Genomic DNA, 12,400 nt, shown 5'->3' on the forward strand with positions numbered 1-12,400 from the left:
GCTCGAGATGAATTATAACACAAATTAGGCACATATATATAGTGGTGCTTGCCTGGGCTTGAACCCGCAATCACCGGTTAAGATGCACGCGTTCTAACCACTGGGCCATCTCAGCTCTTTTTCCAGACATTAAATAATTATTACATAGTATTTTCCATTATATTAAGAACACCAATGTTTATTGGTTGCTTTGAGTGAGAATGGAGTGCCGGGTACCTGCGGCGCGGGCTGCTGGGCGGGCGCGGTCTGTCCCGGCGACGCGACGGCCGGCGGCGGCGCGGGCTCCCCCCAGCCCGGCGCGGCGGGCGCCGGCTGTTGCTGCAGATAAAATAAGCTTCAGTCAAGCAGCCGCACAGTTCAGATCCATTTACATAAAATAAAATTATACGTAGAGCTTTTAAATAAAACTAATTATAACGGATGAATCGCGTATATTAATTATTTTTAAACATCCCGACGTTTCGAGCACTTTGCAGTGTTCGTGGTCATGGGTAGGTAAAAAAAAAAAATAATAATTAATATACGCGATTCATCCGTTATAATTAGTTTTATTTAAATGTGTAATAAACGCGAAAATTTAAGACAACATTATACGTAGAGCTATCAGTTACAATCATTGAATATGATCATTGATATATCCTTATTATCATGGACTACTACACTGTCTATACCTACCTATAATTCGTCTCTCTGTGGTATTGAAGTTTTATTCTAAGTACCTTTAATATTTTATATAATATTCGCAGTTTTTTTTTGTATGGATTGTGCACAGTTTTTAAATAGATCATTGTCATTTTGGGCAGCGAGTATGACAGCATTTTGATATTTTAATGAATCATCAGTCATTGGGCCAATGTCTAGCCTCGGTTTTGGAGAAAGTTTGGAGCCAATACCTGCCAAGCCGCTTAAAAGTGCGTTATATAAACATATTACAGAATTTAATTCAAATAAGACACATGAAAGTTTTTTACGATATTTTCCTTCGCCTTATAAAAAAAACATTCTTGCTAGGGTTCGAACCTGGAATCATTGGTTATGAAGCACGTATTGTACTATGCGATCATCTCGGATCCCATGTCAACACATGTATACATTATAAATCTACAAACGAGGTGCTAATCTTTGCAATCATAGTATTACGGTAATTCTCAGGTTTAACGGGTTATATGATGAAGATACGTACCAATGCGGTCTCATTCCAGGCCCGATCCGGATCCCAGGCCTGGCTCGGGTCCCAGGCGGCGGTTGGGTCCGCATTGTACGCCACGTTGTCGTACGCTCCATCAGGGTTGTACGCTGTTACGATTACATTATTTTCTATCACTATTGAATCGCCTTAACTACATATTACTATACACCCGGTTGATTATTAATGATATAATTTATGCTGGAGAATGTGTGTGACTTGTTTACAACAACAAGGCCTTCTCTCCCTTTGAGGAGAGGGTTTGGAATATACCACAACGTTGTTCCAATGCGGGTCGTTGGAATACATATAAGGTACAATTTCGATGAAATTAGACACATGCAGGTTTCCTCACGATGTTTTCCTTCAACGCCGAGCACGAGATGAATTATAAATACATATTAATGTAAATATGTATTTATAATTCATCTCGTGACCAAGCACCACTGAATATTCAGTGGTGCTTGCTTGTTTACTAGTAATTAATTACCAGTGGATTGTTTCGAAGCGTCATTGTCCTGCCCCTCCATTTGCGTGTACTGGCCTTCCGCTGCTGGCGCACTCGGTGGCTGACCACCTGCACTTCTGCCCAGACAAAAGACATACTATTAATTCAACAGATATATAAAAAGTATTGATGATACGTCATTTATTCTATTGTGATTTAGGAAATCTATGAATCCAAAGCCTAAAGTAATTAATGACTATCAAGTGAGCTGATCATATCAGTTTAAACGTAAGTAAATAAATAAATATATATTAAATATCAGACAACATCAAATAGATTACTCTGTTCCCAATGCAAGTAGCTAATGCACTTGTGTTATGGAAAATCAGAAGTAACGACGACACCACAAACACCCATAGCCAAGACAACATGGAAAATGAAAGACCCATGAAAACCGGCGTACATACTACTCGACCAGGAAGATCGTCATAATACAAGTAACAGGTAACATTAAGAAGACATCACTACATAGTATAAAACAAAGTCGCTCTCTCTATCCTTATATCCTTTGTATGCTTAAATCTTTAAAACTACGCAACGGATTTTGATGCGGTTTTTTTTTATAAGTAGAGTAATTCAAGCGGAAGGTTTTTGTATATAACAAATGAACGATATAGTAAATAAAAAAGAAAAATTCTGCCGTATATTGAGTACCAGCATTGCACATGAAGTGCGAAGCCGAGGCGAGTCGCTAGTTATATATATATATATATATTATTTAGTTATATATATATATTAGTTATATATATATATATATATATATATATATATTATAATAGATCGTTTTACTTGTATGTAACGAGGGCCGCTTGTTCTTCCCTCGACGGTAGCTTGAACGGCAGAGGGAGGGTCAGGGCCCATCTTTCCAACGCGTTGTTGAACCTCAGCGCAACGCAGTATACGCCATACATTATCAGCATGAACAGCGCTTCAGGCCTGCAAAGGGTATATAAGTGTAATCTAGAAGAAGCAGACTAAAATAATGTGATTATAACTGTGAATTGGTTTAAAAAATATATGAAAACTATTTGCATAAGTATGCTATAATGTAGTATATTTTTATAGGTTTTATTATCAGTACATATTTTAAAACAACTTCCCCGGCCACGTCTGTCTATCTGTATGTTCGCTATTAGCTCCAAAACTACTGAACCAATTTTCATGCGGTTTTCGCTAATAGACATTGGGATTCATAAGGAACATATATAATTTATTAAGGCTTTTGTGTTAAGTTAAAATATAACGGCAATTGTTAAACATGTCGGAAAAGAGTAATAAAAAACTATATAAACATACAACATACCCTGTGATATTATTTTACATTGAACTAAATATGACCCATTCACATTTAAACAATATGATTCAAAATATGGAATCAATGGATATTCTCATCAATCTGACATCGGAAATATTTTAGGCTTGTTTTCCACGTGTATGCTGAAAAAATAAAATTATATAAGAAATCGTACCAGGACACGTAACCATTGGCGATGGTGCAGAGCATGACCAGTATGGAGACGGCGTAAAAGAAGCAGTCGCGACACAGCGGCCACCAGTTGAGGTGAGACACCGTGCCGGCGCACAGCGCGCACACCGAGATCACGAACATTATGTTGAACACCGCTGAGCCGATCACACCCGACACGCCTGCGATCGCGTCAAACATTCTCAGTATCACAACACTTGTCTATGGTCTATTGTTTACATTTAGTTACCATTTTTAGGCTAGGCAGGGTATTCGAAATTTAAAATAATCATTGTTGAAGCAAATTCCAAACTTTTCTGATCTAAAATCGTCGAAATACAATGTCGAAGAGACCAAATTCGTGAACGAACAGTTGCAGACTAAATTTTTTTCTTAGAACTAGCGCGCACTGGTGATTTTTGTCACGGTGACTGTTTCGTCACTCTTGTCGAGTCCATGAATACGTATGGAGGTGCGCGCACATTACGACGTGACATTTGTGTCTTCATCTGTACATATTCAAGGACTTGACAAGAGTGACGAAACAGTCACCGTGACAAAAATCACCAGTGCGCGCTAGTTCTTCATCATATTAATATTTGCTATTGTTTCTGCTTGACTGTGTATTGCATACATTTCTAAACGCTAGATAGAGGGTGTTATTTTACTTTTAGTACAGTGAGCGGTACACTTACCAATATCATCTTGGGCACAGAAGACACCGATGACGACGGTAGCGAGTTCTGGTGCAGAACTCCCCGCCGCCATGAACGTCGCACCAGCAACGTCCGGAGCGAGCTTCAGCTCTACGCAATACAGATAATAAATGAGACATTACAACTTAGTTATAAGTATAATGTGGAGTATTGAGTTTTTTTCTGAAATAAGTTACAATCAATTGACCAAAACAAGTGAAGAGAAGGTGACGATTGTTGACACCAGTTTAACAAGCTGTTATTATCTAGTAGTGAACGTATAAATAAATTAATGATTAAAAGTGCTTAATTAAATATCAATAATTGTAGATATAATCTGACTTAAACCCGCAAAGATTAACCTGATTGAGATTTTAACTTCAGAATTAGGTACCAATATTTTTAGAGTATACTCATTTTGAAAAATGGCTTTTGTAAGGTGACCAATTTTACCATATTACTCAAATGTGTAATAGAAATCAGAGCAATACACTTCCAAAAATTTTAAACCTACCTTCGCAGATCCTGTCCAGACTCGAAACAAAATATTCATCGCAGACGATAGCCAGGCCGATAAAGGTGAAAACTGCGACCAGGATGTGGAGGATGAGACCGCCGTGTCGGCGAGCCGTCTGGCCCATTAATGGCCGCGGAAACTGTTACAAGATTAATTTATTAAATATTATTTACTACCAGCTTACTTAATGTTAAATACCTACCCTTCTGTAACAAACTTTGTTAAAATAATCTTATAGCCTTTAAAGTTCCAATTAAATAAGTAAAGTGTGATTAAATTTAAGTTAAATTAAGAGTGAAGAATGAAAGCTTTTTGCGTCAAAAATAATAGTATTTAGGTGTTTTTTCATTAAATTCATAGTTGAAAGGTTACCGACCAAATAGTATATGGATAGGCAGTCCGTCAAAGCGCTACAAATGTGTTTTGGTTGTATGTTTAATATTATTTCACGGATAAACTATTTAACCCAATTTGATCAAATTTTTTATGAAGCCAGGGTTAGCCCTATGACATAAGCTAGTTTTTAATTCTGAAAACCTGACGATCAACTATTAAAAGGTTCGAAGCCGCGACCGGCAATTAGTAATGTCATACCTGTTCGATGGCTGGTGGTGTGCAGTTCCGGAGAGGGTGGACGGTGGGTATCGCATCGATTTCTTCTTCCTTTTCTTCTTCGTCGCGTATTTCTATCGTAGTCTTATCCTAGAAGAATATGGCATGAAAATAAAATATTATATTATACCCGGTCTCCAAGAATTACCTCTCTGTAATCTTATAACCATTCGATTATTTTAACTAAGGAAATTCTTTAACCAGATAAGTTGTAACCGAAGGAATAATCGTTGCGGGTAGAGAACGTAAAAATATAGGAACTTCTTCGTCGTATCATCACTTGTTACAAATATTCGATTAATAAATTATTGGCTATTCCAATGATACAGTCCACTACGTGAGTTAACCACGCATTTCCAATTCAATTTTACATCTAAAATTCCGATAACAGTTACGTAAATCCTTAGTGAATATCATGGATTAATCAAGCTCTCAAACAATTATATCGCTTCGATTTGCTTCTTTTTTCTGTTATGTTTGTAGTTGAATATAATTTCAATGAGATTTAATATTTCCACAAACATTTTCAATGTGTACAATGACGAGCATATTACTAAATTTCGGGACATTTTCTTTTCTGAAGCTGTGGTAATGTTGGATTTGACTATCGATAATGTAATGCTTCCATATTGAATAAAGGAGGAGAGAATAATTTTGAGTTTAGAGTGTGAACTAGCTTGAATATAGTCAACTTGTACCACCAGTAGAGTGTGAAGTTCAACTTTGTCAGGTAGTTCTAAAAGTGTGTCCAAAATAGAGGAATAAACTTACATCCTCATAGCCCGCGTCCTTCTGTTTCTTCTTTTCACCCTCGTCTTCAACGTCGAGACCCTTCATAGCTTTCTTACCGTCGACTTTTGTACTTTCTTCTTTATTTGATACCATTGGTGTTACGTCTGATACTAAAATAAACAGAAATAAAATCACATATGATTTTCTGATTTAATATTGTGTTTGTACGTTTTATTTGCAAATGGTCGTGTTTTCCAAACTATGACATCACCTATGTGAGACCTATTTGGCAACTTAGGCGTCTTTAAGCGTGATCGTGAAGTTCAAGTTTATTATTGAGTAGGATGAGACCTGAGATCAAATATAATTAAAAAAAATCAGTTACAGGTCATATAGGTACATTTAGAATTTCTGACATCAAATATATTGACTCTTGATTAATCTAATTCTAATTTCATTAATATTGTATAATTTGACGAACAACATATTGAAAATTGGGAAGGAAAGTTGTCTTATTTCATTTTATTTATTTTATCTGATTGTGTACTCTGTAGCTCTAAAGTTTTTATTATTTAAAATCTAATAGGATCATACCACAAAATGTCAGTAACTATATTGCTTAAATACAATGAATTTACAGCCTTTTAATTATATAGAAGATGTATATTATATATAGATAGTTAAGTAATCATCATTAGTAGTTATTTTTAATTAAATTTTAGAAGAATAGACAACCAAAATGATTCCTTTGGTGGTACGAGGTCATTTTCACTGGTAGACATTGCAAGGAGTAAAAATAGCACTTAAGCTTTCATATAGCAGTTATATAAAGTATTGATGTTCACGGTGAGCGGGCGATACCTACTCAGCAAAATTAATTTTTTTATCACTCTGAAAAACTCAATTACACTATTTCCCTCCTATAAATGGGTTAGGTATGCGGAATTTGCTGACAATGAGAACACCTTAATACCAAATACCCGGGGGCATTGATGAATTCACTGTAGTGAAATGAAAAGTGGTTTTTACCTTTAGGACCTTCAGCGTTCGTCGTCTTGCTGATCTCGGGCGCTGGCGATACTTTGCCGGTTTCTGGCGATTTGTCCATTTGGTCGGCCGGTTCGGACGCATTGCTCAGCACAGCTTGGAACACGGAGTACGCGATGAAGAACACCGACACCGTCAGCCAACGGTGTCGGCGCGGTTTTCGCATTCTCTGTAACAATAGATTTATAAATAAATAAATAAATGTGAGACAACATCACATACATTATTGTGATCCTAATGTAAGTAGCTAAAGCACTTTTGTTATGGAAAATCAGAAGTAACGACGGTACCACAACACACCCAGACCTAAGACATCATAGAAAACTAATGATAATCTACATTGACCCGGCTGGGAATCGAACTCGGGACCTCTGAGTGGCGTACCCATGAAAACCGGTATACACACCACTCGACCACGGAGATTGTCAAATTTATGAAGTTTATGAAGTTAGTATTTTTAATTTGTTTCTCCTTAGCTACACATCCTGGCTTTACAATTTTAATTACGCGCATCAGTTTATAGACTACTTAATGGTAAGTGGTCACAAATGCCTATAGAATTTTTTTTTAAAATAATAACATGTTATATCAATTTTGCCTCTACTGGCTCACTTACAGTTTAAACCAGAAGTTGCACAAAGGAAATATAAGACTGTCATAGCTTTGATAATACACATTTCAAATTGTACCACCAACAATTTGCAAGATTGTTTGGCAATAATGGTTACTGATGGATTTCTTGGATTGATATCATGATGAAATTACAATTATTTTGTCAGGATTGGTGGTTTCTTGGAATCAATCTTTACAATATTAAATATATCCGTTAGTACTACTTACATTTATACTTAATATCTATTACTACCTTAATTTAAGCCTATCATGACATTTATAATTACTGAGAAGATTATTTCAATAAAATAACTTAAATAAATAGCGCGTATCGTTTTGAAAAATATTCCGATAATAAACAAAGTAATTGCAACTTAATATAGATTATTAATTACCTTGACACGTTTCAAATAATGTCAATATGTTTTTAACAATATAGCATGAGAGTTATAATTAAAAAAGTAAGCACTGTAAGACTTTTTATTGGTAATAAAACCTCTATCGTATCGCCCGTCACATTCGAGTTTTACTGCGGGCGTTAAAGTTTATCGTTAAGAAGTTCCATTATATTGAACTACAGATTGAATAAGTTTGCTACGAAAAAGTTTTTAATCAGTTTCATATATTGTCTTGATAATTTTGACGTATATTTATAATATACGTCAAATTATACATCATTGTATGTGCACAAGAAGTAAGGATAAGATAATGCCAAGTTTCCGTCTCCGCAAAGTCAATAAATCCTTCTTGGGGCAAGATATCCATTTCTATGCTTCACTTAATTGTTAATTGACCATATATTTCTATATACCGCTAACCGCTTTTTACATATAAATATATATGGTGGCAGCTTCACTTAATTGTTAATTGACGATTCAAAAGTGCTTGTAAAAGCCCACTTGAATAAAGATTATTTTGATTTTGATTATATCATTAAATTCCGCCGTTTCGTAAATTCAAAAAAATATAATGGTAAAAAAGGCATATTATTCGATACAAGATTTTATAAATGATAATAAAGCGTGGAGTTAAAACAGGTGACTTCCATACATTACATACATTTATAATTTTAATTGTATTTAACTAATATGACTGTATTTTTAAAACGTTAAAAAAAATAATAACTACTGAGTTTCTTGCTGGTTCTTCTCGGTAGAATCTACTTTGTAAACCGGTGGGAGCTTCACTTAATTGTTCGAAAGTACTTGTAGAAGCCATGAATAAAGTTTATTTTGATTTGATTTAATGAAATAAAAAAAACGTACATCATAAAAAGGTTCAAAGCTTATTCTTATTCACATTCTTTTTCTCTGCTCTTTTCCAAATATATTGCGCGCAGCGTTGTCTTTGTTATTCTTTATTTCTCTTTATTAAAGCATAAATAAAAGTTTTTGGAATATGATACTTATTTTTATTCAAATCAATAGTAACTTGTTTATGGTAGAAGTGTGAAAACGATTCCTTTATGCAGTAACTTTTTTTTATGGTTGGCGGACGAGCATGTGGGCCACATGATGGTGATCACCCATAGACAATGACGCTGTAAGAAATAGTAACTATTCCTTGTATTGTCAATGTGCCACCAACCTTGGGAACTAAGATGTTATGTCCCTTGTACCTGTAGTTACACTGGCTCACTCACCCTTCAAACCGGAACACAACAATACTGAGTACTGTTATTTGGCGGTAGAATAACTGTTGAGTGGGTGGTACGTACCCAGACGGGCTTGCACAAAGCCCTACTACCAAGTAAAGCTCGATATCTGTGCCAAGACTAAGAATGAATAAAGAAGGAGTGTAATTCGTATTTTTTTAATTACTATTAAGAAGCGATAGCATAAACTAATCATTCTATGAAAATCAATTTAATCATTTGTACAGAAAAAACATTATTAATTTTATCCGAAAAATCGTATAAAAATAAGGGCTGAATACTATGAACTACATATATAATAGTAAGTAAGTATTATGTAACAGCCTGTAAAATCCCACTGCTGGGATAAGGCTTCCTCTTCCATTATGGAGAGGGTTTAGAACATGTTCCACCACGCTGTTCCAATGCGGGTTGGTGGAATGCACATGTGGAAGAATTTCGATGAAATTAGACACATGCAGGTTTCCTCACGATGTTTTTCCTTCACCGCCGAGCTCGAGATGAATTATAAACACAAATTAAGCACATATATATAGTGGTGCTTGCCTGGGTTTGAACCCACAATCATCGGTTAAGATGCACGCGTTCTAACCACGCGTGAGCTGATATGGCCCAGAGGTTAGAACGCGTGCATCTTAACCAATGATTGCGGGTTCAAACCCAGGCAAACTCCGCTGATTCATGTGCTTAATTTGTCTTTATAATTCATCTCGTGCTCAGCGGTGAAGGAAAACATCGTGAGGAAACCTACATGCGACAAATTTCATAGAAATTCTGCCACAAGTGTATTCCACAAACCCGCATTGGAACAGCGTGGTGGAATATGTTCCAAACCTTCTCCTCAAAGGGAGAAGAGGCCTTTAGCCCAGCAGTAGGAATTTACAGGCTGTTGTTGTTGTTGTTCTAACTACTGGGCCATCTCAGCTCATTCATATATATAACAATGAAACTATTACTTAATTGTATTCAAATTGATGTAAAAATATAAAAGTAACGTAAATAATATTTCATAATTACATAATAAATGTGGCCAGTATCTATATAGGTTAAGTTAGCGAGTGTGCTCGTCCGATGTCTAATTCGCCTACATAGTGAGGGCGGCGTCGAATTAATTTTCGTATGAAATGACCCGGGGGACAGTTTCAACTGGGCACCGCTTACATGAATTACCTTGAACAATTATGCTTCGTATATTATACAGAAAGTTTTCGCAATTAGTATTTTGATGAAATTGAAATTTATGTTTAAAACTTTACGGCGAATCGATATGTATATTATTTCTTTTTTTTTATATTAAATGAGAACCCTGTGTCTATGTAGTTAGTTGTTTGTTTGTTTTGTCTTGTGCATAGTGAATAAGGTTTCGTTTCGTATTAATAAGTGTCTCCGTATATTATAATAATAATAATGAAGCCTTTATTTCCATTTCTAATGTAGGTATTTGTTAGTAGTTTGTTTTTTGTGTATGTCTAAATGCTGGTAAAAGTTAGTTTTTGTTATTGATTATGGACACCTCCTCGGTTCAGGGCCTGCTCCAGTCCTTTCCATACACCTCTGTCCTTGCCGATATTTTTTCAGTGTTTCCTATGTAAATTCCCACAGCTGGGCTAAGCAATGCAGAGATCTGCTCTAATGCAAGTGACATGTGTTCACATGTGACAGAATTTCGTTTTAATTAGAAACATGTATGTTTCCTCGTGATTCTTTAACCGTCGACTCGATATAAAGTATGAATAGAAATTAAGTAAAATCAAAATCAAAATAATCTTTATTCAAGTGGGCTTTTGCAAGCACTTTTGAATCGTCAATTAACAATTAAGTGAAGCTACCACCGGTTCGGAAAGTAGATTCTACCGAGAAGAACCGGCAAGAAACTCAGTAGTTACTCTTTTTCAACATTTAAAAAATACAAAGTCATGTTAGTTAATACAATTAACATATCCTGCGTGGAAGTCAACAGGTATTAATTGATGAAATGAAAATTCAGTGGTACTAGTCTGGGTTTGAATCCGCAAACATCGGTAAGATGTACGCGTATTTCTTCGCCATAGATCCTATCCTATCATACCCTTATGTAACTTAAATATTATACAATCGAATTAAAGACAAATGACAACACAAACACTCTATTCCCAAATGTTTAACTTTTCAAATGTGTTGAATATTAATGTTCTATGTTGAAATGTTTATTTAACCGAATAATTACGCTCTAATCTAACTTAACCAATGTAGTTATTTCTGTAATGAGAACGTTTCAATACGAAAATACAACATCCGTTGCTATTCCAATTTACGTGATAAGTGAATCAATTATGTGTCAAATTATGCAACGTGATTTTTTTATTGGTAATAGGCTATTAGACAATGCGAAAAAAAAATTGTGAATTATTGTAATCAGTGTAAATTATGATTTTAAAAATGGTTATTTACTAACGAAATTTGAAAATAATACTTAATTTATTCAAAAAATAATAAATAAAAATGCATTTTTTCAAACGTTTGTCACGTGATACAAAACGCTCCTGATATATACTACAGATTAAAATACAGGAAAGTGACGTCACTGACCCCATTGCAGCGCCATATTGTCCAAGTAGCGTTTTTGTGCGCTTTTTAAATATGGAATTTTTAATGTGATATTTTTCGGCAAATATGTACTAGAAATAAAAAACACAACTTTACTGGGTTCCTTAACTTATACTAAATAATATAAAATGGATTTTAAAAACCAGCAAAATAGGCTATTGTGCGGTGAATGAATATATATTAATATTATAAATGTGAAAGTGACTCTGTCAGTCGCTCTTTCACGACCAAACCGCTGAAACGAATTCGTTGACATTTAGTACCAAGCAAACTTGAACTCCAAGAAAGTACCTACATAGACTACTTTTTTGTCTAACACACCAACACACTAAAACGTTACACGAAAAACGTTACGTTAAAAGAGTTAAAACTAGCGCGCACTGGTAACTTTTGCCACGGTGACTGTTTCGTCACTCTTGTCGAGTCCATGAATTTGTATGGAGGTGCGCGCACAATACGACGTGACATTTGTGCATGCATCTGTAGATATTCACGGACTTGACAAGAGTGACGAAACAGTCACCGTGACAAAAGTTACTAGTGCGCGCTAGTTCTTACAATGCGACAGAGTATTAGTATAGATTGGAGTGTCTGTTCGTAATTTTAAAATAACCGCTTTTTACTAAATGCCTGTGTACGTACAATGTCTGTCTGTCAACTGATTTTGACAGGACTTTCACCAGCAGACAGTTGTATGTATTAAGGAGTAACATAGACTACAATAATAGCAAGAATAACAATTTATGTTACATTATAACACGTACGAAGTCGCGTGCAGAGCTAGTT

The 12,400-nt window shown here is 35.3% G+C and overlaps 1 protein-coding gene across 1 annotated transcript in view; it reads right to left on the bottom strand.

Moving 5' to 3' along the window:
* LOC124539613 (probable sodium/potassium/calcium exchanger CG1090) overlaps positions 1 to 12,400 on the bottom strand; it is a 54,637-nt gene that overhangs the window by 8,444 nt on the left and 33,793 nt on the right. Inside the window, exons 2-11 of the mRNA XM_047116908.1 lie at positions 6,745 to 6,931; positions 5,755 to 5,885; positions 4,966 to 5,073; positions 4,369 to 4,510; positions 3,855 to 3,965; positions 3,164 to 3,341; positions 2,484 to 2,630; positions 1,677 to 1,771; positions 1,184 to 1,296; positions 217 to 318 (exon numbers count right to left, since the gene is read on the bottom strand). Of these exons, the coding sequence (XP_046972864.1) occupies positions 217 to 318; positions 1,184 to 1,296; positions 1,677 to 1,771; positions 2,484 to 2,630; positions 3,164 to 3,341; positions 3,855 to 3,965; positions 4,369 to 4,510; positions 4,966 to 5,073; positions 5,755 to 5,885; positions 6,745 to 6,931 (1,314 nt within the window). The remainder of the gene's footprint in view (positions 1 to 216; positions 319 to 1,183; positions 1,297 to 1,676; positions 1,772 to 2,483; positions 2,631 to 3,163; positions 3,342 to 3,854; positions 3,966 to 4,368; positions 4,511 to 4,965; positions 5,074 to 5,754; positions 5,886 to 6,744; positions 6,932 to 12,400) is intronic.

Source organism: Vanessa cardui, chromosome 23, assembly GCF_905220365.1.
Source record: "Vanessa cardui chromosome 23, ilVanCard2.1, whole genome shotgun sequence".
NCBI lineage: Eukaryota > Metazoa > Arthropoda > Insecta > Lepidoptera > Nymphalidae > Vanessa > Vanessa cardui.